At 54.1% G+C, this 25606-nt stretch overlaps 3 protein-coding genes across 3 annotated transcripts; 2 read left to right on the top strand and 1 right to left on the bottom strand.

Moving 5' to 3' along the window:
* Positions 1-2715: 2715 nt before the first annotated feature.
* On the bottom strand, positions 2716-10542 carry EFS (embryonal Fyn-associated substrate; the record flags this gene model as incomplete). The annotated part of the gene is given in 8 exon segments (XM_084241172.1): positions 2716-3256; positions 4368-4457; positions 4863-5585; positions 5699-5839; positions 6104-6382; positions 10309-10334; positions 10337-10500; positions 10502-10542. Coding segments are annotated over 8 exon segments (1899 nt in total). The 3' UTR covers positions 2716-2821.
* Positions 10543-18676: 8134 nt separating this feature from the next.
* On the top strand, positions 18677-21546 carry IL25 (interleukin 25; the record flags this gene model as incomplete). The annotated part of the gene is made up of 3 exons (XM_084240246.1): positions 18677-18685; positions 18880-19130; positions 21291-21546. 3 exons carry the CDS (start codon positions 18677-18679, stop codon positions 21544-21546), a joined length of 516 nt encoding a protein of 171 aa, XP_084096372.1.
* Positions 21547-22844: 1298 nt separating this feature from the next.
* On the top strand, positions 22845-25018 carry CMTM5 (CKLF like MARVEL transmembrane domain containing 5; the record flags this gene model as incomplete). The annotated part of the gene is made up of 5 exons (XM_084240247.1): positions 22845-22970; positions 23876-24028; positions 24534-24626; positions 24820-24904; positions 25005-25018. The coding sequence occupies 5 exons, from the start codon at positions 22845-22847 to the stop codon at positions 25016-25018; spliced, it is 471 nt and encodes a 156-aa protein (XP_084096373.1).
* Between the last annotated feature and the right edge of the window lie 588 nt (positions 25019-25606).

Raw genomic sequence — 25606 nt, forward strand, 5'->3', positions numbered from 1 at the left:
CTCATCAGGTTCCTTTCCTGCTTAACAGAGATTTTACTGGCTCCTCCTCACCTTCAAGGTAAACACTAATATCCTAGACACTACAGACTTGGTCTTGCATGCCTAGTTCCATGCTCTCTGCAGCTCCATTTCATCTCTCTCCCCCAATTCTCTGCACTCTAATCAGTTGCAATTTCTCCAGTGCCACAGGACCTTTGCACAAGCTTGTCCTCATGCTTAGACTTCTCTGCTTTAGTCGAATTCTCATCCTTCAAGTGGCAGGTCAAATATATTATCCTCAGAAAGCCTTCCCTAACTCTTTTGTTTCTCTAAGTGTGATATACAGACAAGCAATATCCTATCACCTGGGTGCATGTTAGATATGCAGTCACAGGTCCTTGAGTTATAATCTGCATTTAACTAGATTTAACGGGTGTGTGTACAATAGAGACACACTTCTCTAAGAAAGCTGATGCATAATAGGTAATTTGGGGGCCTCCCCGGTGGCGCAGTGGTTGAGCGCTGAGTTGTGAAGCTGCCCCCGGCCTCTGCAGCGCCGGCTCAATCCCCGGCTGCTCCCCGGCCTCCAGGGGAGGGTCCCACATGGCGCGCAGACCTCTCCTGCTGCCCGCTGCTCCCCTCAGCAGTGTCCTTCGGTCCTTCTGCCTGCTCTGCTCCCTGCTCTGGCTCTGGTGAATCCTCTCACCCTCCCGCACTTCTGACTGTACCCAGTGCTTGTATGTATGTATGTATAAATCAATAAATCAATCAATAAATTGATCAATAAATAAATCTTTTTTAAAAATAGGTAATTTGGTCTCTAATCTTAGGTAAGAGCTGAAAAGGAGTGTCTTCACAGCCTGAGCCACGTTATCCATTTTCTCTTCTCTCAATTGAGCAACTTCTAATTTGTCTCCGCTGTTCAAAAATTTTCCAAATATGGAAAATCCTTCTTTTCTGAAACATTAAGCAGCCTCCCATCACTTCCCATCCCCCAACTCCTTTCAGCATCCCTTCAGGGTTTACTTTAGTGCCATCACAGCCAACATTCCTTGAGGATTGATGTCTGTCCTGGAATAATAATCCCTTAACTTTGCGTGGTGCTGAGCTGTTCACATGTATTATGTTGGTAGGGCCTCACTACAACCCCGTGAGACCATTATAATCACCCTCATATTAAAGATGAAACCAGGATTCAGTGGGAATGACAAGGTTTTCCGACAGATACATTCGAACATGGCAGATCTGGGACTTGCACTGAGAGCTCTGATTCTAATTCTAGATTGATGGCTTGAAATTCTCAAAGATGGAGAATGACCCTCGTGATAAGTTTTCCACGCATAGGGGTGAATTTTAGTGATCCCAGAATCTGGAAATTAATTTTCTTTTGAGATTGAAATGAGAAAGAAGATAGACAAGATGGAGGAGGCAAAATACATGGGGCATGCCAAGAGACAGAGACTGTGATTGAAATTTGGGGTGCCTCCAACCCAGTCACTGTGCCAGGGGAATATCTTGGGAAAACAACAAAGCCATGGAGCTGTGGCTTGGACTTCCCTTGTGAGGAGAGTCTGGAGTGATCCTTTGAGCCTTGGCTCATCAGTTTCACCAAAGTTCCAAGTGTTGTGGACTTCAAACCACGCCTTCTTCTATCCCCCATACCCTCCAGAATAGCCGGCAGGTGGCCTGGGCAGGGGCTAGACCCTCTTGGGTTAACCTAGGGGAGAGGGCACCCAGGCGGGCCAGCAGCACTCCAGCTAGCCAGAGCTGTCTCCTGGGGCAATGGTGAGCACAGGCCTTTGCTGGGGTGACCTCTTTAGGTTGGCACCTGTCCAGGTCTCCACATGTGAACCTCCAAATGACCCTGTTTGACAGTAAAGTCTCAACGGAAAGGCCCCTGATTGGTATCAGTCTGCCTTCCCGGAGGGCTGTTCTCTCATCTTTGGGGTCTGATACACTGCCCCCCATGCACACCCCCATCCCCAGTCTCTCTCACTGGCTTCTCTCCTCCCTTAGTCTTTTCACATCACATTGTTTATTTCCATCAGCACCACTGTCAAATCTGTGGTAGGGTTGTTTTATATTGTTTTAATTGCTTCTTTTACATCCATCCCACCCCCACCAGAACCATACCCTCAAAGTCCTGGCGCACCGTGGAAGCGGAGGCCTGTTGAATGAGCAGTTGTTGAAGAAACAGTAAAATTTCCTAACTCCTACAGATAGCACGCCCATAATGTGAGTCCCACAGATTTGGCCAAGGGGTACCAGGCCCACCTCCCAGGCTCCCAAAAAGCAGAGGCAGGGAACCAGACAGCAGGGTTTATTGAGGGGCACACCTAATACCTGGGGTCTAGGTCTCTGCCACCTCCTTGGGCAGGTACCCTCTGACCTCTCTAGACTTCCACAGTCTGGGTGGCCAATGTCCTGTCCCTACCCCCAGCTACTAGTGAGGCACTGTTGTTCCAGAGTCAAGAAACAGGACAAGAAAGAGGTTCCAGTCACCTGCTTCTCTCTGAAGTCCAGAGGAAGGGGGCAGTGCGATCACCAAGAACCTCCACCCCAGGCTGAGGGAGGAAGAAGGGCCAGTTCCTCCCTACCCCAGAGGGCCTGTGCCTGTCCCAGACAAAGCAGGAAATAATATTAAATATAAATAATTTATACAAAATGGCTCGTACAAAAAGCTGCGGGGTGGGGGATGCCTCTGTGAGAGGCTGAGATGACCAGAATGGGGGAAGATGCTTCCACCTCTCCTGGCCCCCAAAACAGAGCCTTCCAGCCACCCAGGGCCTGGGGGTGGAGAACTCTGGCAGGCAGGTAAAGGGAAGAGAGGGTCATAGCACCCTCAGGGGGCCAGGCTGGTGAGCAAGGTGGTGAACTGCAGGGCCCGCCCTGCCAGCTCTGCCACACACTGCGTCATCTCTTGGGCTGCAGGACTGGATGGGTAGCCCAGGGCGGCGCCCTTCACAGCCAGCACAGTGGCCCGCAGTGCCTGGCCCAGCGCTGTACCTGCAGCCCCAACTTGAGCTCGCAGAGGCGCAGAGGCTGCCAGCCGGCCCAGGGTGTCCCCAACAAAGACCAGGCGGTGAGCGGCCACCACCACCCGCTTGCTGTGGGGCACAAAGAGGCGTGGGGGCTCGTTGGCCCGGGTGCTGGACATCAGGGCCGCCACAGCTGACTGTAGTGCCGAGTAGTGGTTCTGGCACTGCCCGGCATAGAAGTGTAGGAGCTGGAGATCTCCGGTGGGCAGAACCAGCGGCTCTCCGGGGGACAGGGCCTTCTGAGGGGCAAGACAGATGGTCAGTGGGACACTCTCGTTAGTGCCCTCCCTTTAGTCCTTATTCCTCCTGTCCTCATTCTCTCTTCCTGAATGTCATGCCTTTCACTCTTTCCTCTGCCCATCAGAAAATTTAGATTCTCAGAGTGCAGGAAAGTGCCCAGACTTGATGTCAAAAAACCCGGATTCAAACATCCTCAAATAAGCCTCTGAACTTCTTTGCTTCACAATCTCTAGAATGGGCACTCTGGTAGCGTGCCGTCCCATGTAAGCATAATATGAACCATACACGTAATTTAGAAATTTCTAGCAGCCATGTTAAGAAAAGCAAAAAGAAGCTGTTGTATTTTTTTTAACTTCAGTTACATAAAGTGTTGTCATTTCAACATGAATCCATATAAAGAAAAACTGTGATGTGCATTTGACATTTATATTTAATACCACATGTGGCTAGAGGCTAGTGGCTACTGTACTTCTTCCATTTCTGCTCATTTCTTCCCTTCTCCTGCATCCCACCCCTCCGCCCCCTCGGGTTTGCTGGCTGCCGGTGTGGAGGGTGATGGGGGCAGCCCAGAGACAGCCCAGCGCACGCGGTGAGCGCCCTCTGAGCACAAACTGTGGCCCTGCAGCTCAGGAAAACTGATGAATGGAAGCTGCTGTGATTAGGGCCATTCTAGACAGATTTGAGGAGACCACCTCACTTTCTTGAGGCCTAGAGAGATTAACTGATGGTTTCAGAGCCCCTGGCTTCTGAGCAGTGGCGCTAGGATTAGGAGGTCTCTTAGGAACCCAGGAATTCAGCTGGAAGGAGCCTAGAAGTCACTGGGCCCAGCTCTGACCCGCAGCTCAGAAACCGTTTTTGATTGCCGGCTGCTCAGTTTTCTGACTGCACTCCAGCACATTCTTTCCCCTCTTTCTAAATTCCTGACATCCTTTTCTACGTTCCAGCTCCCTTTGGCCAAATCCTAAATCCTTCCTACTCCAACTGTCTTGCTCACTGAACTCTCACCCCCATCTTACTCTATTCCCTTGCGGGTTCTGTAAAGAGCACTCCTTTCAATTTCTTGCTCCTCCCTCCTCAGACTCTTCTCCAGCACCCCCTCCCCAGGGTTACCTGCTGCTCCGGCAGCCCCCTGTCCAGCAGTTCAGGATCCCATGGGATGGCCTTATCCAGAGGCCTAGGTCCCTGAGCTTTATCCATGCCCTGCAGGAGGGGATCAGGGTCTCAGTGCAGGAGTAGGGAGGACAGGGTGGTATCCATGGACTTCCTGTCCCTCCCAGCCCCCCTTCCTTTGCGAGGACTCCTCTGCCATCAGAAGTTGACTCCAGGTCTGGGAGAGCTCTGTGCCAAGAACCCCAGGCACACAGGGACCCCAGACTGCATTTAGGGGGAGGTACGTGGCACTGGTATAAGTGGTGTGGCCAACTACTAGGCTCCCAGGCCACAGGGCCAGCGGAGGAGACAAAAAGGAAGGTCTGCATCTGGCCCCAGGCCTACTTGCTTCTCCCCCAATGCAACTCTGTTCTCTCAGCTCCAACCCCACTCCCCGTAACCCTTCTGTTCCCCCACCCCCGCCCTGGCAGGGGGGCTAGCCAGAGTTAAGCTTACCTTTAGGTGGACATAGTCATATTCTTCGGCCACTGGGATGCCCTCATATTCATTGTGGTGTCCTGCTGGATCCTCCTCCACCTCCCCACCCTCTGGGTCCCCCTCAACCTTGGGGCCTCCATAGCCAGGAAGGCGGGGTGGCGGTGGGGGCAGAGGCCGGTCTTGGATGCTGCCTTTCCGGCCTGGAGCAGGAGAGGGTGCTGGAGAAGGACTGGGGGCCTCAGGGACAGGCAGAGCTGGCAGAGGGCGGCGGGACAGACTCTCGGCTGAGGGCAACCGGGGCCTGTGTGTGGGTGGGGGGCTTCTGGCCAGAAGCAGGGCCAGGGTGTCCAGGTCATTGGAGGTGGAGGTTTCTGGGGACTCTGGAGAAGGAGGTGCCTCTGGCCCCAGCAGGGGCACATCATAGATGCCCTCCTCAGCGCCACCGCCCTCTCCATCTGCTAGCAGTTCCTCAGGCGCTTCGTAGAGATTGAGCAGGGCTGATGCCCGTTTCAGGTTGGAGGGGGCAGCGTAGAGGGGAGGCCCTGGTTCCCGGTCTCCCTCACACTCCAGATCCGCTTCCAGTTCAGAAGGTGGCTTTGGGGTCAGAGGTACATCATAGGGAGCTTCATCCTCTCCAGGTGACTGCGGAGCAACTCGGGCCAGAGGGCGGGAAAAGGAGGCAGGGGAGTCATAGGGACCACTGGAGGGAACTCGGAGGGCAGTGGGGGGCACGTCGTAGACCTGGAGAGAGAACGGCCAGTTACCATCAGGCTTAGCGATGGGCTCGCCCTGTTCTCACACCACACACACACACACACACACGCACACACACGTACACACACCCTGTTCCTTACCTCCAAGGCGTCGCCAGGGGCAGTCAGTTGGGTCCCGCTGCCTCGGGGAACCTTGTAAATGGGGTCAGGGGAGGATGGGCAGGCTCCAGCCAGAGATCCTGCAGCAGGACAGGGCCGAGCTGGGGGTGGCACCACATACACCTGGGGGATCAACACAGATGGGCGGGTAGGTCACTTGTGAGGGGCCAGTGAATCATAGGCGTGCCTCAGAGGGGCTGACACCTTCCAACCCCCTCCCTGAAGCAGTGGGGAAACAGAGGCAGGATAGGGCTGGCAGACAGGCTTCGTTCAGCAGTCGGTGAGGAGCGACCAGCTCGGCGCTCTCCCGGCCCCGCCTCGCCGCAGACGCCAGCACAGGACAGTGGGGTTTTCTTGGCGTGGGCTTGGGAGGGCTGCAGCTCTCACCTCCTGGTCCTCACTGCTGTGTTCGGGGGCTGGATGTGGCGAGCCAGGCTGGGCTGGGGGCACCTGGGAGAGGCTGGGCTTGGGTGCTGGGCCAGCAGGAAGGAGCTTCACTCTGTTGGCGGGCACGATGCCCTGCTGACCGTGCAGGGAGCAGAGACACCAGCCGTCCAGCCCGCCAGCGCCCTCCCTCTGCAGTACCCGTAGAACGTCCCCTCGGCGGAAGGACAGCTCCTGGGGGGACTCAGCAGTGTTGTCGTAGAGGGCCCGGGCCAGCTGGGCCTGGTGGATGAGGTGGGAGTGGGGAGAGGGGTCTTCACATAGGTATCAGGTCATGTCACTCCCTGCTCAAAACACTTCAGAGCCTCCCATTGCCTTCAAGCGAAGAACTGAATTCCCGGCTCAGTCCTTCCTGTTTCTAGCTTCATCCCCTGTACGTGCCCTCCTCCTTGAACCAGCCGAGTTTCCCCCAACCTCAGGGCCTTTGCACTTACTACTTCCTTTACCCGGAATGCTCTTCTACTGACTCTTCATCTGACTCATCCTTTTCCATCCTTCAGTTCTGCTTAAATATGTCCTCAAAGAGGTCTTCCCCCCCATTCTGTGTCTCCACCCACTGTTTCCTTCACAATACTTTCTACTATTTTCTTTTTTATTATTGATTTCCCCCCCCCCTTACACTGTAAGCCCTGTGAGAACAAGCACTGCCTTATTCCTAGCCCCAGCAATCGAGCCTGAGTAGGAATCTGTTCTCAATAAACACACGTTGCATAAATTTCCTCCCTATTGGTCATGAGGAAATGCTGCTAAGAAGCTCTCTCAGAGAATCTCTTGAAGCTGTTTCCCAGGCAGCATCCCTATAAACAAAATGTTAGATTAAGCAGCAGCAGAGATCCCTCATTCTGAGAGCGACTAGAAGTCAGGCCCAGATAAGTATTTAAGCACAATATAGAAGAAACCAAAGCAAAGGTTTTGTTCTCAGACTGAGCAAATAAGTGTCTATGAGAAGTGGCTGAGGTTACCATGGAGAAGGGGAAAATGTATGTGCTCCAGTACGCATGGAGGGAAGGGGCGGGGGGTGCTGTCTGTTGGACCAACCAAGAGCAAACATATCAGCCTGTCTCTAGTATTATCTGGTGGGGGCATCTAAGCTTTTTTCCTTGCAGAGTCACATGCTCAGGTAAAAAAAAAAAAAATCACGGATACAGGTGCAAATTATGTATCCAGACTGCGCAAGTCTTTGCCTCATTCATCTCATCTCATTTAATCCTCACAACCACCTTATGAGGGAGGGGCTATCTTTATCCCCACCGGGAAAGGAAATTGGAACAGAGAGGTTAGCACTTTGCCCAGTGACACACAGCTAGAATAGTTGGTGGAATGTGATTTGAACCCCAGGTTGTTTGATTCCAGAGCCTGCATGCTCCATCACTCCTCTGATAGCTCTCCGCAATCACAAACATCAGGACTACTCTTCTTATATTAGTAACAATGGTTAAGTCAAGCACATATGAAGGCCTCACTACATTCAATTTCCTTTTGCTAATAATATTTCATAGTTATGTTTCCTTGATGCTTTTTGGTAGAATCAAGTTTAAACCATTCACAATGTTGGGCCTCCCTGGTGGCACAAGGGGTGAAGCACTGCACTATGAAGCAATTCGCAGTCTCTGCAGCACGAGGTCAATCTCAGGCCGGCTAGGGAGCAACCCACATGGCGCAGCAGACCTCTCCTGTCTCGCCTGCTGCTCCCTCAGCAGTGTATTTCAGTCAGTCTACCTGTTCTGCTCCCCACTCTGTCTCTGGTGAATCCTCTCAACCCCTCTCCCCCATATCTCTGGCCTGTATCCCAGCTCTTGTATGAATAAATAAATCTTAAAAAAAAAAAATTCACAATGTTAAAATATATTCTGCTTCAGGGCCTCCCTGGTGGTGCAGCGGTTAAGTCTCAGCGCTACCAAATTACTGCCAGCCACTGCAGCCTGAGTTCAATCTCCCGGCAGGGGAGCTGACCCACATGGCGTAGCAGACCTCTCCTGTCTTGCCCTCTGCTCCCCTCAGCAGTGTATTTCAGAAGATCCGCCTGTTTTGCTCCCCACTCAGTCTCTGGTGAATCCTCTTACCCCTGCATCTCTGGTCTCCAGCCCTAGACCAGAGTTCAGTTCCTGTATGCACAAATAAATAAAAATAAATCTTTGAAGAAAAAAAAATATTCTGGTTCAAGTTGTGTTTACTAAGTGGCAGTGCCCGGGGCAGGACCCAGGCTTGTACAATGGCGGTGGAGAGCAGGTAGGTAGGCCTCACCGACAGTTAATCCAAGCGGGCTAACTAATTCAGTTAAAAATCTCAAGTTAAAGCTCTCTGGGAGGCTGCATTTGGCCAGCGGGCGGTGGGAAGGATGTCCTGCTCTGCCAGCAGGAGCGCATGTTTCCCTCGGGTGGAGAGGTTGTACAGCCCTTCATGGCTGGGTGATTTTAACAACAATCTGTCTTCTCCTCTTGCCTGATTCCAAACTCATCAAACCGCTTTCTGATTATATCTTGGATTCTAAAAGATAATGTCCCACACTAAGAACGCATGCTAACAGATGACTCCAATTCCTGGTTAGCTCAGCATCTCTTTCTAATTGTAAATTATAAATCGGTGTTTTGGATCTCGCCGGGGGTTAAGAACACAGTTCCGAGGCAGACAGACCTGGGTTTGAATCCTGGCTCTGTACCTTTCTAGCTGGGTGACTTTGGGCAGGTTGTTGAACCTTTCCGAGCCTTAGTTTCTTCTTTTGTAGAATTCCATATCCGAATATCCATTTTCAGATAATAACAGTACTATCCTCACAGTGTAGTTATGAGGACTGGATGAGATAATGCATCAAAAAACAATACAAAACAAAAAAACAACAAACACAAACAAAACAGAAAAACAGGACAAGGCTTAGCATAGGGCCAGGTGTAGTGGGTACTCCATAGATATTGGTTGTTATTAAGTTCCTGAGCTGGATTAGCATAAATATCACCCCCCCCCCATCTCTAGGTAAAAAGAAAAATCTATCTCATATGACTACACAGCCAACTGGCTGGTTCCTGGGCCAACACCTTTATGTCAGAGTACTGCCACTGTTTTCAGGACCGCCCTGCCTCTCCTGGCTCTGAGCTGTGTTCTTCTCATCATCATAGCAATGGAGGAACTCCAGGGAGTTTGGTCTGAGGAGTCCGTTCATGGGAAGATGTCATGCTTCTCTTTCCAGCCTCACAATCCTTCCCAGAGTATTCATTTAGAGGGGCCAGAAAGCAGAGGCAGCCTGAGAAATCCTAGGGCCTAGTGAAGGGTGGAAGGGGTACAGAGTCGCTGGATCCAGAGGAGGGCAGGAAGAGAAAGCAGAGGTGGGGCTGTAGAGAACTCCTCCCAGTGTTGGGTTTGAATTCTGTCCAATGGGGCCAAACCCCTGGGCCTTGCAATTTCCAGAACCCAGGCCAGGGCAGCTGATAGACTGATTGATGATGGGTGTGGCCACCCCTGCCCTACCCCCTCCTCAGGGGCCCAGATGACTTGTGAGGGAGTGGCTGCCCGAATGGGAGGTGGCAGTGGGCCACAAGCTCTCAGGGCGGCCTCCTCCCACTCTCCCATCATGCCAGCTGTCTCCTCCCTTTGTCCCCAGTCCCCGGAAAGTGGCTAGAGGCTGGCTGACATCACCGCCCCTCCTCCCTCGGACCCCCTACCCCATCCCTCCTTGCTCAATTTCTCCCCTGCTCTCCATCCCAGCTCTAGAGAAGGGCCTCCTCGGGCCCTTTGGTGACTCCCATTTTCCGTTTCTGTGCACTTCTTCTACCCGCCGCCGTTCTTTCCTCCCATTCCCAATCTTTCACTTGCCTCCCAACCGCAAGCCCCGCCAACCACCAGTGGCCATCTGTTCCCGCCCATGCGGGAGCAGATAGGGCTCTGGCGAGACGCGCCCCCTCCCCTTCTTCCAGGGGCAGCCTCTAGAAAGAACAGGAGTGGGGAGGGGGGGTGAGGGGAAACCCAGACCCAGAAGGAGCTACGGATGAGTGAGGGGGAGAAAGGGAAACAAAAGTGCGAGGAGGGGAGCAGCCTCCAGGAGGAGAAAGGGACCAGGGAGAGAGACAAAGAGAAGGCAGGAATAAAAGTGCCCGGAGCGCAGGGCGGGCAGTGGAGGTCCCTGCCGCGCGGCCTCCTCGCCCGGGTGGACTCACCGACGTGGCTATGGCCATGGCCTCGCCTCCCTCGCGGCCTGCTCCAGGCCGGGCGCGGGCTCGCGGACTTCAGCGGTGGCTGCCCCGCACCATGGAGGCGACCCCGGCGCCTGAGTCGTGGCCTCCGCGGAGGTTGGAGGAGGAGAAAGAAACCCCACAAAACTCCCCAAATGGGAGGCAGCCCGGCCAGGCAGGAGGGGCGGGGCGGGCCGGGGCGTCGCTGCGGGCCCTCATCCAAGGGTGCGCGCTCTGTGCTGTCCCTGCGGCCTCCGGGGGCCGCGCCGCGAGCGTGGCGGGGCCCCGCGAGCTGCCTGCTCTAAGGCGGGGGGCCCCCCGAAGCGCACGGGCCGGTAGCTCCCTTGCAGGGCCGAGGCGGGAGAGGAGGCGGGCGCTGGAGCCGCGCTCGACGCCTCTCCGGGCCGCTCAGGACGGCCCCGAGGGCTGGGAGAAGCCGCCGGGGCGGTTGGGCTGGACGAGCGAGTTTAAGGGCCAGCCCTCACCCCACTCGGGGCCCGCGCCGGAGAGCGGCGCTCCCGGGCTGTGGTCCCGCCGGCCCGGGCCGCGCCGCGCGGGAGGGCGAGCAGGCGCGCGGGAGCAGAGGCGCCCCCCGTCTCTGAACTCGCCCAAGTTGAGGGCCGGAGGCGCGGCCGGGCCGGGGGCCTCGGGGGGCGCGCTGCTCCAGCGGCTTTCGGCCTAGACACGCGTCCGCGCGGCGGCGAGGCGGGTTCAGACGCGCGCCCGGGGCTCTCGGGGCGCCGAGACGGCGCCTCAGCACCCGCAGGCGGGCCCGGCTGCGGGCCCCGAAGGGGCGGGACGCCTTCCGGGTGCCGCGTTGGGGCGCACACGCCCCCTTGCGCCCCTCGGCCCGGGCGCGCGGGGTCCCTGCCCCGCGCTCCCGCCTCGGCCCTCCCCTCCCGCCGCCGCTGAGGGCGCTCGTGGCAGCCCCTCCCCGGGCGCCCCCCAGAGTCCGGGGCAAGTCCCAGGGACGCCGGGAGCGGAGGGAAAAGCCACAAAGCAAAAGAAGGAGCAAGAAGCAGGCGACGGAAGAGCTGGGGCCGGGGTCCTACGGACTCGCCTGGACGTGGGGGCGGGGGACACTGAGAGCGCCGGGACGGCTCCGGGGGTCGCGCGCGGCCCTCGGGCTCACCCCCTGCTCGCGGCTCCCCGTCCCCCCCTTTCCCGGGCTCCGGGCTCGCTCTCAGCGTAGCTCCTTTCTCCTCCCCTCCGGCCCTCACGGCTCCGGCGCGGGGCGCAGTCCTGGGGATTAAGAGAAAGGAGGGGGGCAGGGAAAGGAGGGACGGGGAGGGGCGGGGGGGGGGAGAGGGGACGGTCCCTCCAAAGGCGGGTGTTGGGTTTCAGCTCCGGACCCGGGGGCCAAACTGCACGCCCCCTCCCGGCCCCTCTCCGGGCGCCTTCGGGCTCCCGACCGTCGCTGCGGGGGTCCCCCCGGAGCTGGGGTGGGCTGGGGGCTTCGCGCTCCCTACCAGCCCCGCGCCCCTCCTGCCTTTCTGGGCTCCTCAGTGGAGCCCCTCTTCTCCCTAGGTGCCGCCTCTGCAGGGGCGGCGGGGTGAACCCGGCAGCTCCTGGAGGGGGACAGCGGCGGTCTGCGCCGGACCGACTCCCCACGAATGCAGCCTGAGAGTCAGGTCCTCGCGCTGCGGGCGGGCGGGCTGGGGGTAGGGCCGCCTCTTACACGACTCGGCCAGTCTGGGCCTGCCCCCCGCCTTTACCTTGGCTCACTCCGTTCCTCTTGCTGCCTGGAGGAGCAGGCACAAAAGGACTGAACTCTTTCAGAGCATCTGGGATCTGGCCTCGCCGCGAGTTTCAGCTGAAAGGACTGGGCTCTTGGGTGTCCACACCTCTCCCTCTCTTGGTTCTTCCTTTAGCAGCACACATCAAGGCTTCAGAGGCTGCGGGGAAGCTTTCCTTCTGTTTTTGAGGTTCCTGGTATTTAAAAAATGAGATGCCAAACAGGGTGAAAAGCTGTAATATAGCTTCATTGTTTACATTTAACAAATTAACACTTCAAACACATAAAAATAGGCGATGGTGCTGCTTAAAACCTCATTTGTAGATCACATCAGGAGTCTAATTTAAGGGATGCTCCCTTCCCTACTCCCCACATTTCAGACTGAACACTCAGGCAACTTGGAGGAAGAAGGCTGGGGATAGAAGAAAAACCCTCTGTAGAGGGAGAATCTAAGGGGTGGATTCGGGAGAGATTTTGGGGTGAGTATGGAAATGGACAATGGTTCTGGGCTTGCCTCAGTGATGAGGTGCAGATCTGGGCTAGAGACTAGGAATTCTGAACTCAGACTCAGACTCTCACGATCGCAGTGGAACTTTGAAATTTCTAGATGCATCTGAAGAAAGAGCTCCCACATCCCTGCTCCGCCCTGGTTGTAGGTAGTCTCCCTGGGGGGCCTGGCTGCCTGGAACATGGATAGGGCCTGGGCCCTGATTGATTTGTTATGATCTCTGTCCAGGCAAATTGGGGCCCAAGGTGGAAGTGGACAGGAAATTAGTTCTCAGAGATGAAGTTCTGACTGCCACAAGGGGAAATAGATGGAGGCCAGAAAAGATTAAGTAGGAAAGAGGAGTCTCAGGACCAGGCAAAATGGTGGTTTGGGAGATGGATGATGGGAGTCTCTTCCCTGGGAAATACACAAGACTGCAGGAAGGAAGATTGAGCTTCTGGAGTGCACAGGCCTGGAGTCTAGCCAGCCAGACTTGGAGAGTGAATCCTGGTTATTCGCTATGTGACGTTGGTATATAAAACATCTTTGAGTCTCAGTTCCTCAGTTCCACCAGGTCCTCAGTGACTCTGGTGAGTAAATTTAAGTAAAGAGCCTTAGTTCCTCAGTGACTGCGATGAGGAGGAGTAAATATATGTGGAGTCCTAGCAAAGACCTCCTTCCGTGGCCTTTCCTCTTCATTTTTTTGAAGAACATTTATTCATTTATGCATACAAGAACTGGGGTATAAGCCAGAGGTGCGGGGGGAGGGGGGTGAGAGGATTCACCAGTGAGAGTGGGGAGCAGAACAGGCAGATCTACTGAAATACACTGCTGAGGGGAGCAGCGGGTGAGGGGAGCAGGCTGGGCCAGGGATGGAACTCATGCTGCAGTGGCTGGCGATAGCCTGGTAGCGCTGTGTTTAACCCCTGTGCCACCAGGGAGGCCCCTTCTCTTCATTTTGTCTTCTCCTATCCCCTCCCATGAGTTCATGAATGCTGAAAGTATCTTTGTCCAGGGCAGGAGGAGCCTTTCCCCTGTTTTTATGCCTCATCTTTGTTCTCTCCTTCACAAACAGAGTTTGAAGGTGATTCTAACTTGTTCAGGGAGACCTCTGGCTCCAGGTGGGATTGGAGAAAGCCTAGGCAGTTGGGCAGACCCTGGGTGGGTGGCAGCTTGAGGCAGCTGTGCCCTCAACCGGCCTCAACCTACCATGTTCAGGAAATAGAAAGGAAGGAACACCTCCATGTGACTTCTGGGTCCCTGTCTTCTCTCTTACTCTTTCCCCCTGATGGCAGGCTCGGATCAGCTGGTCTTCCTCATCTCACCTCATTACTTTCCTAACCTGTCCTTGTTCCTCCTGCTATACAGACTCTCTCAGGTGCTCACCAATCCTTCCAGTTCTGTCTTTGGACTCCATAGCACCAGATTATCTGGGTTCAAGTGCCAGTTTCAACATAGGCTGGTGACTTTGACAAGCTCGTGACCTCTTGGAACCTCTGGTTCTTTACCTGTAAAGTGGGGTAATAATGGAAGCCATCACGCTGTCTTGTTAAGAGAATTCTGAGGACCTCCCCAGTGGCGGTGGCGCAAGGGGCTAAGCACAGCACTGTGAAGCTGTCCGCAGCCTCTGCAGCACAAATTCCATCCCCCAGCCAGCCAGGGAGCTACCCGCATGGCACAGCAGACCTCTCCTGTCTCGCCCACTGTTCCCCTCCGCAGTGTATTTCAGTAGATCCGCATGTTCTGCTCCCCACTCTGTCTCTGATGGGTCCTCTCACCCCCCCCACATATATCCTGTATGCATAGGATATCCCAGTTCTTGTATGCATAAATAAATAAATCTTAAAAAAAAAAAAAGAGAGAGAATCCTGAAACCAGTGCTGGCCCAGTATGCTCAAATTTTGCATAAAAGCAACTATTATCATTGTTATTTGATGGCAGCTCTGTAGGGGCAGCAGAATGTCAGGGACATGGTGACACTCACATCATGCAGATAATGCTCGAATCCAGTCAGTGCCTTCCACTGACCTTGAAACAAATCTAAATGCTCCCCCACAGTCTGTAAGGCCCTATGTGATCTAATCGGGGGTCACTTCTTCCACCTTATCTCATACCCCTCGCCTCCTTGCTCTTTGTTTTTCATTTGCACTGTCTTTTCTGTTTCTCAGTAATGCCAGGCTCTTTGTCACCTCTAGGGCTCTGCATGTCCCTCTTCCTCTGCCTAAACCACTCTGCCCCCAGACCCTTTCCCTCCTCATGTCAAATGCTATCTTCTCTTACCTTTTCAGGTTAAAATTGCTCCCTCCCCCAGAGACTATCTCATAACACTGTTTCATTTTCTTCATCACACTTACTGTTATCAGAAATTATCTTGTTTCCTTGTTTATCCTCTGTCTCCTCCTAAAACATAAGCTTCAGAAGGCAGAGAGCTTATCAGGGGTGTCCTCCTCTGCATACTTAGATTTAGAATGATGCCTACGGTATAGTAGGTGTTCAATAAATATTTGGTGAGTGGATGAATGAACAAAGGCTGCCAAGACTGTAGGACAAAGTTGAGTGGGCCCTCCCTGAGGATGCTCCAGACCTGTGTGGGGCGTGGGAGGTAGTTGCTGGAAACTTTTTGTACTGTTCACTAGGATTCTCCTGGGTCTCCCAGGCCAGATTGGATTTTGAAGCTAGGCCCCTGAGCCTGAGCAGCTTTGTAACTAAAGTTGAGAATACAGGTGATTAGCAACCAGTACCATAATCACCTACCAATCAGGGTATGGGGACAGTGTCCTGGAGGGCCCCATCTGGAACAGGTGGGGCCCTCCAGCACCCTTTAGTAGCTGGATCATAGGGAGGCTGTGGTAGGGGCTGCACTGCGGGTAAGCATCAAAATAGCAGCAGGAGCAGAAGTATTGCAGTGTTCTAATCACCAGTGCCTCAGTCACATGGGTGATGTGGGTAAGCTTGAAAAGACCAGGATGGTGTGGTTTCAGGACCCGAATTCCAAAGCAGCTAAGCTGCTGGTTGTGTTTTTGTGGCTATCTAGGTTACTGATCCTCCCTTTCCTGCCCCCCACCCTCCCCCTCCCACCAAGCACACATACTTCTACAAATCAGGTGAAAGGAGCAGAGGGCCCAAGGTTGAGAGTTAATCAGAGGCAGGGTGGGAACCTCAAGGTAGCTGATAAGAACTCGCATGTCTGTCTGAGACAGGGCAGGAAAGTCATATTTTAGCTCCTGCAAGCCTTAGAGCCTTTCTTGGTCAAGGATGGGGTGTATTCAGTCATATTTCCCTTGCCCTTCCCGCAGTTGCTGATCTCAATTCCCAGGGTCTCAGGGGTGGGTTCCAGCAAGTCCCCTCTAGCTGGCAGGTCAGGCCCAGGCAGGTGAGGACACGTTGGGAGACACCCTTGTTGACAGGTGGTGGGCGAACTTTCCTTTGCTGCCACCTCCAGCATTCTCCCCATTGCCACCCCCAATTCTCCACACCCCCCAAGGATTCCCTGGAAGCTGAAGTGACTCAGGGATTCCAAAACTAGTCACCCCAGGAGGAAACCCCTCTGGAAAATGTTTCTCATCACAGGGAGTCACTCTAAGGAATCCCAGAGAACTGCTATTGAGATAAGGGCAGAGCCTGGCGGGGGCGGTGACGGGGGAACCCGGGAGGGTGGCTGAGGTGTGTGGCTCAAGATACAGGTTACTGGTTCAGGCCTGCTCCGCACAGGGTGGATAAGGCCAATCCTTTGGATGCCTATGTGCTTGGAGGGCACCTTCCCTCTGCTTCTCAGGAGTTTCCTCAAAGGAGGTCCTAGTACAGAAGCAGGGTGACAACCAGAAGCCACTCCTGAAAGACCCTGTCCTGGAAAACCCAGTCTGCGTCCCCAGCAGCATCAGCAAGTGAAAAAAATAGCCTGGATCGCTTCCAGCTCTTTCTAGCGCCACCTCCTTGGGGGGTGCTCCTCGGAGCCAAGATCAAGAGATATGGCCAAAGTCATTCTTCAGTTCTGCTCCCTGGACCCTGAGGCTCTGATAGTTTAGCGAGATACCCATAAGGATCCAGTTCTTCTACAAGAGCACTAACATCATTTCTGGGCTTGGGGGTTTCTCAGGAACACTACAAGCCACTACAGGGGACACGTGCCAGAGCAAAGGCTGGGGAAAAGGAAGCTAGAGCAATGGATCCCAGCCAACAGGGCTAATATCTAACTAAGTGGGCAGGAATGCCCTGTGACCTGGGGCTGGTTCAGATGAGACCTGTCCCAGTCTAGTAAGAAGGCATTTACTGCAGGAGCTTCCCTTCCATTTGCAGACAAGCTGACTCTGTGCCAGGTGCTTAGATTCGAGTTGGTCAGGGCTAGAGTGGAAAACCAGATCTGCCGCTTCCTGGGGTATATAACTATTTTCTTTGGGTCTTAGTTTCCTATCTGTAACATGGGGATGTCAGTTTCATTCTCACAATTTTATTGTAAGGATGAAATGAACTGACCCATGCTGTAGGACTTGATACCATCATGGCATCCGATTCACAGGAGCTGAGATTATCAATGTCTGGAAGGGTGTCTGGGAGCAAAGGTGCAGAGAGTGGGCTGGGGGAACGCGGCCTTCTCTTCCTGGCCTCAGTGCTCCTCCTGAGTGTCGCTGTTCTCCCAGCCACTACATATTCTCTTCATCCCTGCCCATCACTCCCCCTTGTCATCCATGGCCAGTTCCAGGCTGCCCACACTCACCAGAGCAGCTTCTCCCATTTCTCCAGAATGCCCCCTCATCTCCTCACTCCTCAGCTTTGGGGCTGCTTTGTCCTAAAGCATTTGAGGGATTCCTCCTCACTCTGCAGTTCAAGTTATTCCTTGTTCTCCTTGTTTATTTCCGGAGTCCTTGGTTACCAAAGGTATATTTTCTAAGGGAAAACACATGCAAATCTGAAACACATAATGCTAAGAGACATTTGTGTTTGTGTTGTGGTGGGGAATTGTGGGTGTGGAGGATGAGGGGGATTGATGGGCAGAGATGAAGAGAAAACATGTTGGGGGGAAGTAGGCTCTGGCCCCCCAGAGCCCCCCAGAGACCCTAGGTGGGGTAGCCCCCTGCTGAGCTGTGTCTTTAGGGTCAGGCCCAGCTTAGGGTGCCTTTCTGGAGCTCACATAACTCCTCCTGGCTAATAGTTTCCATGGACGTGGGGGCGCTGAGGCTGGATGGGCTCACCCCATGCCCTGAGAGTGGCCGCTCCCCCTGTTATGGCCCTTGTCCCCAGTGTCCTGTGAGTGGGGGTGTCGGCAGGCTGATCCTGGAACTGGGGCTCAATCGGGTCTTAGGTGGGGCTGTCAACATACCCTCCTCTTTCTGGTCTCACCTTCTTGTTTGTGCTATGCAGTCTCCTCCATCTGCTTCCATCAGACCCTGTGCCTCCAGTCATCAAACTTACGGGGTCAGGGCCTTTTTGGCAATCCTGATGGGTTAGGCCGATATCCCCAGCCCTGGGGATGTCAAGGAAACTGCCCCTGAAAAGGGAGGGAAGTTAGAGAATGGCCAATGGACAAAGTAGAGAAGTCTTAGATGACAGGGGTGTCATTAAAGGGAAGGGAGAGGCCAGAGAGCAGCATGGTTGAGGGTCAAAGGTGATAAAGGGAAAGGGAAATGTTCACTGAGGTGACTGATAAGGAGGCAGGAATAGAGGAGACAAGATCCTGGGTGGGAGCAGCAGAGATCCTGGAAAGGAGGCCTCTTTAAAGAGACCAGATGATGTTCCTTAATTTTGGGTACCAAACCAAGCAGGGAAATTCCCATAATGCCAGTTATCAAAGGCTAGCAGGACAGAATACTAATATTATTCTGACCCCACGCCCGGAAAAGTGTCAATGACAAAGTTTACCCAATAAGCCATCTGCCTGACCAGGATGTTAATCACAACTTCCATGAGTATAGCGTTTTAAGAACATTTGGAAAGACTCAGGTTTTTTTGGGGGTTTGTTTTGTTTTGTTTTAATCTCAGGCCACTCCCTTAAAGGTAGTGGAAATAAATTTGAATAAACAAAACATCTTTCTGAAAATAAAACCAGGACTCCTAAACTGCTCAAGTCAGCCTGCTCCACAAGGCCCTGCCTCCTGTCAGCCAGTGCAGCACCTCCCTGGCAAGCAGTAGCCAACATGTACCAGGTAAGTGTGGAGAGACCTGGGCCAGTGTTGCTGAGCTGGAAGGGAGCAAGCATGTTGCTGAGGATGGAGGGAGGTCAGGCTCCCAGGTTTGGTCCTGGAGGCCAAGCGGAGGTAGAAACCAGGATCTCAGAAGCAGCTGGGGGAGGGGGCATGGAGTAGGTGAGAGCAGGTTTCTCACTGGTCTTTTCCCACAGGTGATTACATTCTTGGCAATGGTTGTGGGGACCCACACCATCAGTTTGCGGCTGCAGAGGGACTGTACTCATTGGCCCAGCTGCTGTCACGGCCAAAGCAAAGGACATGACCCTAAGGAGGAATGGCTGAAGTGGAACTCCGTGCTCGTGTCTCCGCCAGAGGCGGCCAGCCTCACCCACAACAGTGAATCCTGCAGGGCCAGTGAAGACGGACCGCTCAGCAGCAGGTCCATCTCCCCCTGGAGATATGTGTGAGTTGGCTGACCCTGTCCTCTCTCCAGGGCCTCCCTGTGTCAGTCAGAGTGTGTGCCAAGGGCCAGGGGAGTCCACCCCATTCCAGCCTGCCTGGCTTTTTTTTTTTTTTTTTAAAGATTTATTTATTCATTTACACAAGAACCAGGGTATAGGCCAGATGAGGGTGAGAGAATTCACCAGAGACAGAGCAGGGAACAGAACAGGCAGACTGAAGATAAACACACTGCTGAGGGGAACAGCGGGTGCTACCGGAGAGATCTGCCGGCCGCCGTGTGGGACCCTTGCCGGCCAGCCAGGATCAAACCGGCGCTCCAGAGGCTGCGGACAGCTTCACAGCACGGTGCTCAACTGCCTGCTCCACCAGGGGAGGCCCCTGCCTGGCTTTTTATCTTAGGGAAGACTTATAAATTTGGGCGTGAGGCAAGGCCTAGCTCTGATTTTTTCTGGGTGGTCTTGTGCCCATTACTCAAGGTTTCAAAGCCCTCTCTCTTTTTTCAATCTGCAAAATGACATGCTACCCCATAGGCTTTTGTGCATTTGAAATAATGTATATAAAATCTGTACTTAGTACAGAAAATGTAGATTCTCTCCTTTTCATCTTTATTTTTTTAAATTGTGCTAACAGCCACATTTTCAGAAGAAAATGTGAGGGAATCATTATGTTACAGGCACAAAATGCTGCTTTCCTGGGCCATGCATGGGTTATAACTATGCCATGAGAGGGAGACTTTCAACTTTGGGTCCACTGGAAGTCCGGTTTTGATTGTGAACAGACATAATTATTCTGTGTGCTGCACAAATATAATTCTCTATTTGTGTCCTGATGTGAAAAAATAGTAGGAAGCTCTGAAATTGGGACAGTAAAGCAAAAAATTAAATATGCCTTAGGATCCCAAGCACATTTCTCCTTGTGTCTTATGTCCTTACTGACACCTCTTTTCATATTCTCCCTAAGTCTAGTTCAGCTTTAGCCTTGGCTTTAGGGCTGGATGTGGAAGTTCAGTTGGTACGGAGGGGTCAGCTTTGATTGAGACTAGATGCAGGGTGGAGATTTGGGGTAATTGTGCTTTGAAGTGACTGCAGAAGGCTGGCTGGGTGCTCGGTTAAATCAACCTTTGGGGAGACTGAGTGCCAGATGGCTCACTCAGGCTGGGATCCAGGCTCCTCACTGGGAGACTGTGAACTCCTGATAACCACTGCGTTGGTCTTCCCCAAAGTGTGTTCTTTGCAACACTAGTCCCAAGAGCTGCTCTTTAGCAAAAAGTCATGATGTCAAGTAAGTTTGAGAAAAGCTACTCCAGCCCTTAGAGACTCAGCATGTGCTCAACATATTAAAGTCTGCAAGAAGTCCTTAGAAAAGAAACCGTTCAACTCAGCATTTCCCAAACTTGTTTGGCCACAGACCCATTTTCTTGCAGGATATTTTTTAGGGAACTCACTTTAGGAAATGCTGCACTAACTGAGACCCAAGGCCTATCTGGGGAATGGTCTTACACCTAGTGGCTGTTTCCCACCAGGCTTCTGAAGTCCCAGACCTTCAAAACATCTACTTTTCCATAATTTTTCAAGTATTTTTTTGATCATGAAATCCTTTCAGAATAAGTGAATAGTCCTACCATGCACTTTTATGTGTGTGTATAATATATGCACAGACAGTATTTGGAAAAGGTCCGGGGAGTGATCAACCAGATCTAACAGTTATAAAACAATTATTAAAACAGTAGCAATTATAAAAAGAAATCTCAGGTCAGGGATCAGCGTCTGGTCAGGTCGATGCAGAGCTGGTCTGGTGGCGGCTCACACAGGAGCCTGCTTCCCTCTACCTGCTCCCTAAGGGTCCTGGGACCAGTGGGAAAGTCACTCTTTTCATCCCTGACCCTCGCTTACGTGGGTGGGTGGGAGGGTGGAACGAATAAATCCCAGAGAGGAGGGATGACTTATTCAAAGTCACACAGCAAATAGGTGCCAGAGCTGGGAGAAGTCATTGCCACCCTTTGCCCCCACTCCCCCCCTCCCCCGACCATCCCTCCACCCCAAATGGTATCATTTCCTTCCTCTGACGATTCCCCCCCAGGGTTAGGCCCTCCTTGCTTTTAGACTGTCCCCATCTGCTCAGCCAGCCTCTGTCCATGTCCTGACCTGTGCCGCCCCCACAGGTTGGACAGGGACTTGAACCGGCTCCCCCAGGACCTGTACCAAGCCCATTGCCTGTGCAAGCACTGCGTCAGCCTACGGACGGGCTCCCACATGGACCCCCTGGGCAACTCGGTGCAGCTCTACCACAACCAGACCGTCTTCTACCGGCAACCGTGCCCCGGACAGCAGGGGGCCCGCAATGGCTACTGCCTGGAACCCAAGCTCTACCCTGTCTCCTTGGCTTGTGTGTGCGTGCGGCCTCAGATGGTGGCCTAGTCGTGCCCGTACACGCCTGGTCCTGGTCAGAGCAGAGCTGAGCCACGACGCCCACATGCTCAACCTTCCGGGGCACCACCGTGAGCAGCAGGATCCTGGGGACAGGAATGGGGACTTCGGGGAATGGCACTTTGCACTTTTCGGAGTGGATGGGAGATGCAGGAGGAAGCGAAGGGCGCAGCAGGGCCCGTGGCACTGGCAGCAGGGTCCTGGCTTCTCCTCTGACCATCTCTGGGGCCACCACGCCTGTCTATTCGTTGTCTCCTGTCCCAGCCGCCCGGCCCAGCACAGGCACTTTCTTGATATTTTCCCCTTTGCGAGTGGAAAGCCCCGCATTTCATTACTCATTTATTCACTCATTCACCAAATACTAGGTGAGCCCTACTTTGCACACATCCTGGCGTAGTTGCGAGTTTTTTGAGATGGGTAATGAGGAAAAAGCTGTTAATGAACATGGAGAGACTTACCCAAATAAATAATCTATATTTAAAAGTGGCCTAATTTCTCTTTGGTACCCCTGACCGCCTTGTGCTCCCAAACCCGGCCCCTTCTCCTCACCGTCAGCCCTCAACTTCTGTCCTCTTCCTCTGGCCTCTGGGGTTGCTGCTGCGGCCCCATCCCTCCCCTTCTCCAGCTCCCTGGCCCACCCCTGAACACCAGGGTGGGGGACAGGCTGCCCTCCTGGCATGTTGGAGAGACAGAGGCCCATTGAGGCACCACAGCGGGCACACAGCACCCCCTTGTCCCCCCAACAATCTGCCTTTGTCCTCAGTCTTGGCTGCTACAGTTTCATCCTGGGGGTGCTGCTTGGGCTGGGCTCCAGCTCTCGCCCTCCCTAAAAGCAAAAGGGAGAAAGGACGGGCCAAAGAAGAAGGTTAAGGTTAGGGGATGAGGAAATAAACTTCTTCAAGCTTAGGTCCTGGGGGGGGGACTCCTAGTGCAGGCCTCCCTTGGCTCACCTCCCAGCTCCGCCCCATTTCTCTGAGAACCTCCTTCTCTACCCCCTCCCCTGTCCCCCGGGTTGACCACTCCTCCTGGCCCGCCCTCCCCTCCCCACGTGCCTCCTAGGGGGCTGGTGCAGCACCCGCAGGGGCACTCTGGACAGCTGGGTGAAGGCCCATCCGGGCCAGCCTCCCACTGCTGCTGCCTTCTCGGGGCAGGCCTTCCTGCTTCACTTTCAGGTTTCTCCAAGTGCTTTCCTGCTCCTGTCTACTTCCCCATTCCGCCAGCTTTCCATCTTCTGCCTTCCCTTCCTGGGCTGGTAGCAGTGGGGTACTGTGCCTTGAGGCCCCTCGGAGATGTTTAGTGCTTGGGATCGCCGGGACCCACCCCCTGAAGAGGGGGCTCCTGCAGGGCTCCAGGGCTTCACCGTGGACAAGACCTTCCTTTCTTCCCTCAAAGGCATCCTGCTGGAAACTGAGCTGGTAACAGCCGCCTCCCCAACCCGGGTCTCCTCTCCCAGTGTGACCCGGCCTCCCCACCCCCGGGGCTCCTCCCTTAGCAGCCTTCCTTCCCAGGCTTTCTGGACACCCCTCCTGCCCCAACTGATCCTTCCTCAGCTCCTACCCTGCCATCTTGCTGTCTCTCCATCTGGAAGCAGTTCCAGTAGGTTTTGGTTGCAGTAGGAAGGACAGTTTCCTGGGACATGTAGGGCATGGACACAAGCACGGGACAGGGACATCCCTGATCTCTAAGATGGCCACTTCTTGGCATGGCCAGGAAATTCAGCTATCAAAAATGGCAGACTTCCTGCAGCCTCACTTTATCTGCTATCTTCTCCCAGGGAACTTCTGTTTGCAGGAAAGGATCTTCCCCAGTCACGTAACGAGAACCTAGAGTGAACCCATCTTCTGTGTATGTGCCATCCCCCAGGGCATAGCAGAAGGGACCCCCAGAGTCCATTGTGGACCACCTTCTCTCTAAATCTTGCTTCTTGTTGTGGAAAACAAGGTTCTGGTCATTGCTAGAGGACTTTTGGGGTTGGGGAAAGCATTACAGGGCGGGGTGCCTCCTGGGGGGCAGGGCTGCTGTGGGTACCACTCCAGGGGCTGGCCTTCACTGTGCTCTGTGCTCCAGTGAGACCCTGCTCTTGTGGGTTACCCAGGTGGTGCCCCTGGAGTTGTGCAGTTTGGTTAAACTGTAGGGGTCACTGAGATGCCAGGGCAGGGGAACCTGGTCATTCCCAAATCAAAAGATACAAATCTAAGGAGCTGGCAGTGGTGGGAGGTTGGCACTGCCCACCATGGGGGCACTCCCAAGGTGGGGGAAGCAAAGAGCTGGCCATGCCTGTGTCCCCTTCCTGAAAAGTTCTACACGCTCTGTCTTGCAGGCCCTGACCTTCATCATCTTCATCTGCTTCACGGCCTCCATCTCTGCCTACATGGCTGCGGCGCTGCTTGAGTTCTTCATCATTCTCGCCTTCCTCTTCCTCTACGCCACCCAGTACTACAAGCGCTTCGATCGACTGAACTGGCCCTGTCTGGTGAGGGTCCCTGCCATTCAGTCCCTTTCTTTCCCTCTTAATGCAAAGTTCTCTTTTCCTCTTCCAGCCTCTGTTCTTCCCCGGGGCATAATTATAGAGCGCATCCAGCGCCCACCCCTCAGCCTGGCTCGAAAACCCTTTTGACCCCTCTTGATTTCACAGCTCCCAGCTCACTGACAGTGAGGTCACACATCTCTTAGATCTGCTCCAAGCTCATCAAAGTCCCCTCCACCCCAGCACCAGCCCTGGGCCCCTCAGTCACTGAGCCTGGGTCATCCGCACTCCCACCTGAGACCCCTGGCTTCTCCTGGTCCCTTTCATTCACACCTCTCTCTTTCCCGGGCATTGTGTGAGATCTCTCCTCTCTGCTTTATATTGTGCCCCGTGGTATCCTCCTGTAGGGATTCACGGTACCTGAGGGTCCAGCCACTGACTACCTTGGAAAACCTCAGGGAAATGTCCCTGTCTCTGACTTCCCTTTGACCCTGCACCCCTGGCCCTCCAGGACTTCCTCCGCTGTGTCAGCGCCATCATCATCTTCCTGGTGGTCTCCTTTGCTGCTGTGACCTCCCGGGATGGAGCTGCCATTGCCGCTTTTGTGAGTCCATGCCCACAGAACTCTCTGGCCTCCCAAGGGCCCCTGGCAGATGGTTGTGTACCTTCTGTGCCTCCCCCCACACCATTGCCCAGAGCTCTTGCTCACACCTTGCCCTGCCCTACCCACCTTCCTTTCCCTTCAATCCAGCGCCCCAGTGGCCTTCATCGTGCTGTCCCCACGTCTCCTCCCACAGGTTTTCGGCATCATCCTGGTGTCCGTCTTTGCCTACGATGCATTCAAGATCTACCGGACTGAGCTGGTGCCCAGCGCCACCCAGGGTGAGTGTCTGTGCTCTAGGGTGAGGGCACACCCCCTCCGCTCCTGCCCCAGTTACCCCATCCTGACATTGCTCTTCCCTGCCTGGCTCCATCTTCACAGGGGACCAGCAGTGACCCCAGGATTACCTAGTTCCCAGGCCTGGTCAGACAAAGGGGTCTGTGGGGTCCAGAGATGACTCCTTTGGATTCACTAGACCCCTGGCCCACCAACCCCGGCCCCAGGTCTACAGAGGTGGAGCCTGGCCTGAGAAGTCACTGGGATGGTCTAAGATCTGGCTCCTCATGAAGCTCCACCCTGGAAGGAGAGTATTATGGACTTGGGGGAGGTAGGAGAAAGCTGGTCATTCCAAATTAAAAGATTCAGATCCTACTGGTGAGCCTTTTTCTTCCCCAGAAATTAGAACATGGAGAGGTTGTCTGGAGCAGAGTTTGCACAATGAAGTGGGGGGCCAGCCTAAAAAGGCTGAAGATATTCTTCAAGCCAAAACTCCCAGACCACAACTCTGTGTGCACAGCCACTCTGTGTATGCCCAATGGCTGGGCAGTGGAGCCCTGTGTCCCAGAAGGCACAAAGCATGTAAGTGTGAATGCGTGCCCACTGCGGTACCTGCACACACTGGTTGGCCTGTGGGTTTGAAGTGGAGCATGTGCTTGGGGTGTGTGTGGAGCTCCCCCTCATGGTGTGGGGAGGACCTGGCCTGA

This window comes from Talpa europaea, assembly GCF_964194135.1.
Source record: "Talpa europaea genome assembly, chromosome: 8".
In the NCBI taxonomy this organism is placed as follows: domain Eukaryota; kingdom Metazoa; phylum Chordata; class Mammalia; order Eulipotyphla; family Talpidae; genus Talpa; species Talpa europaea.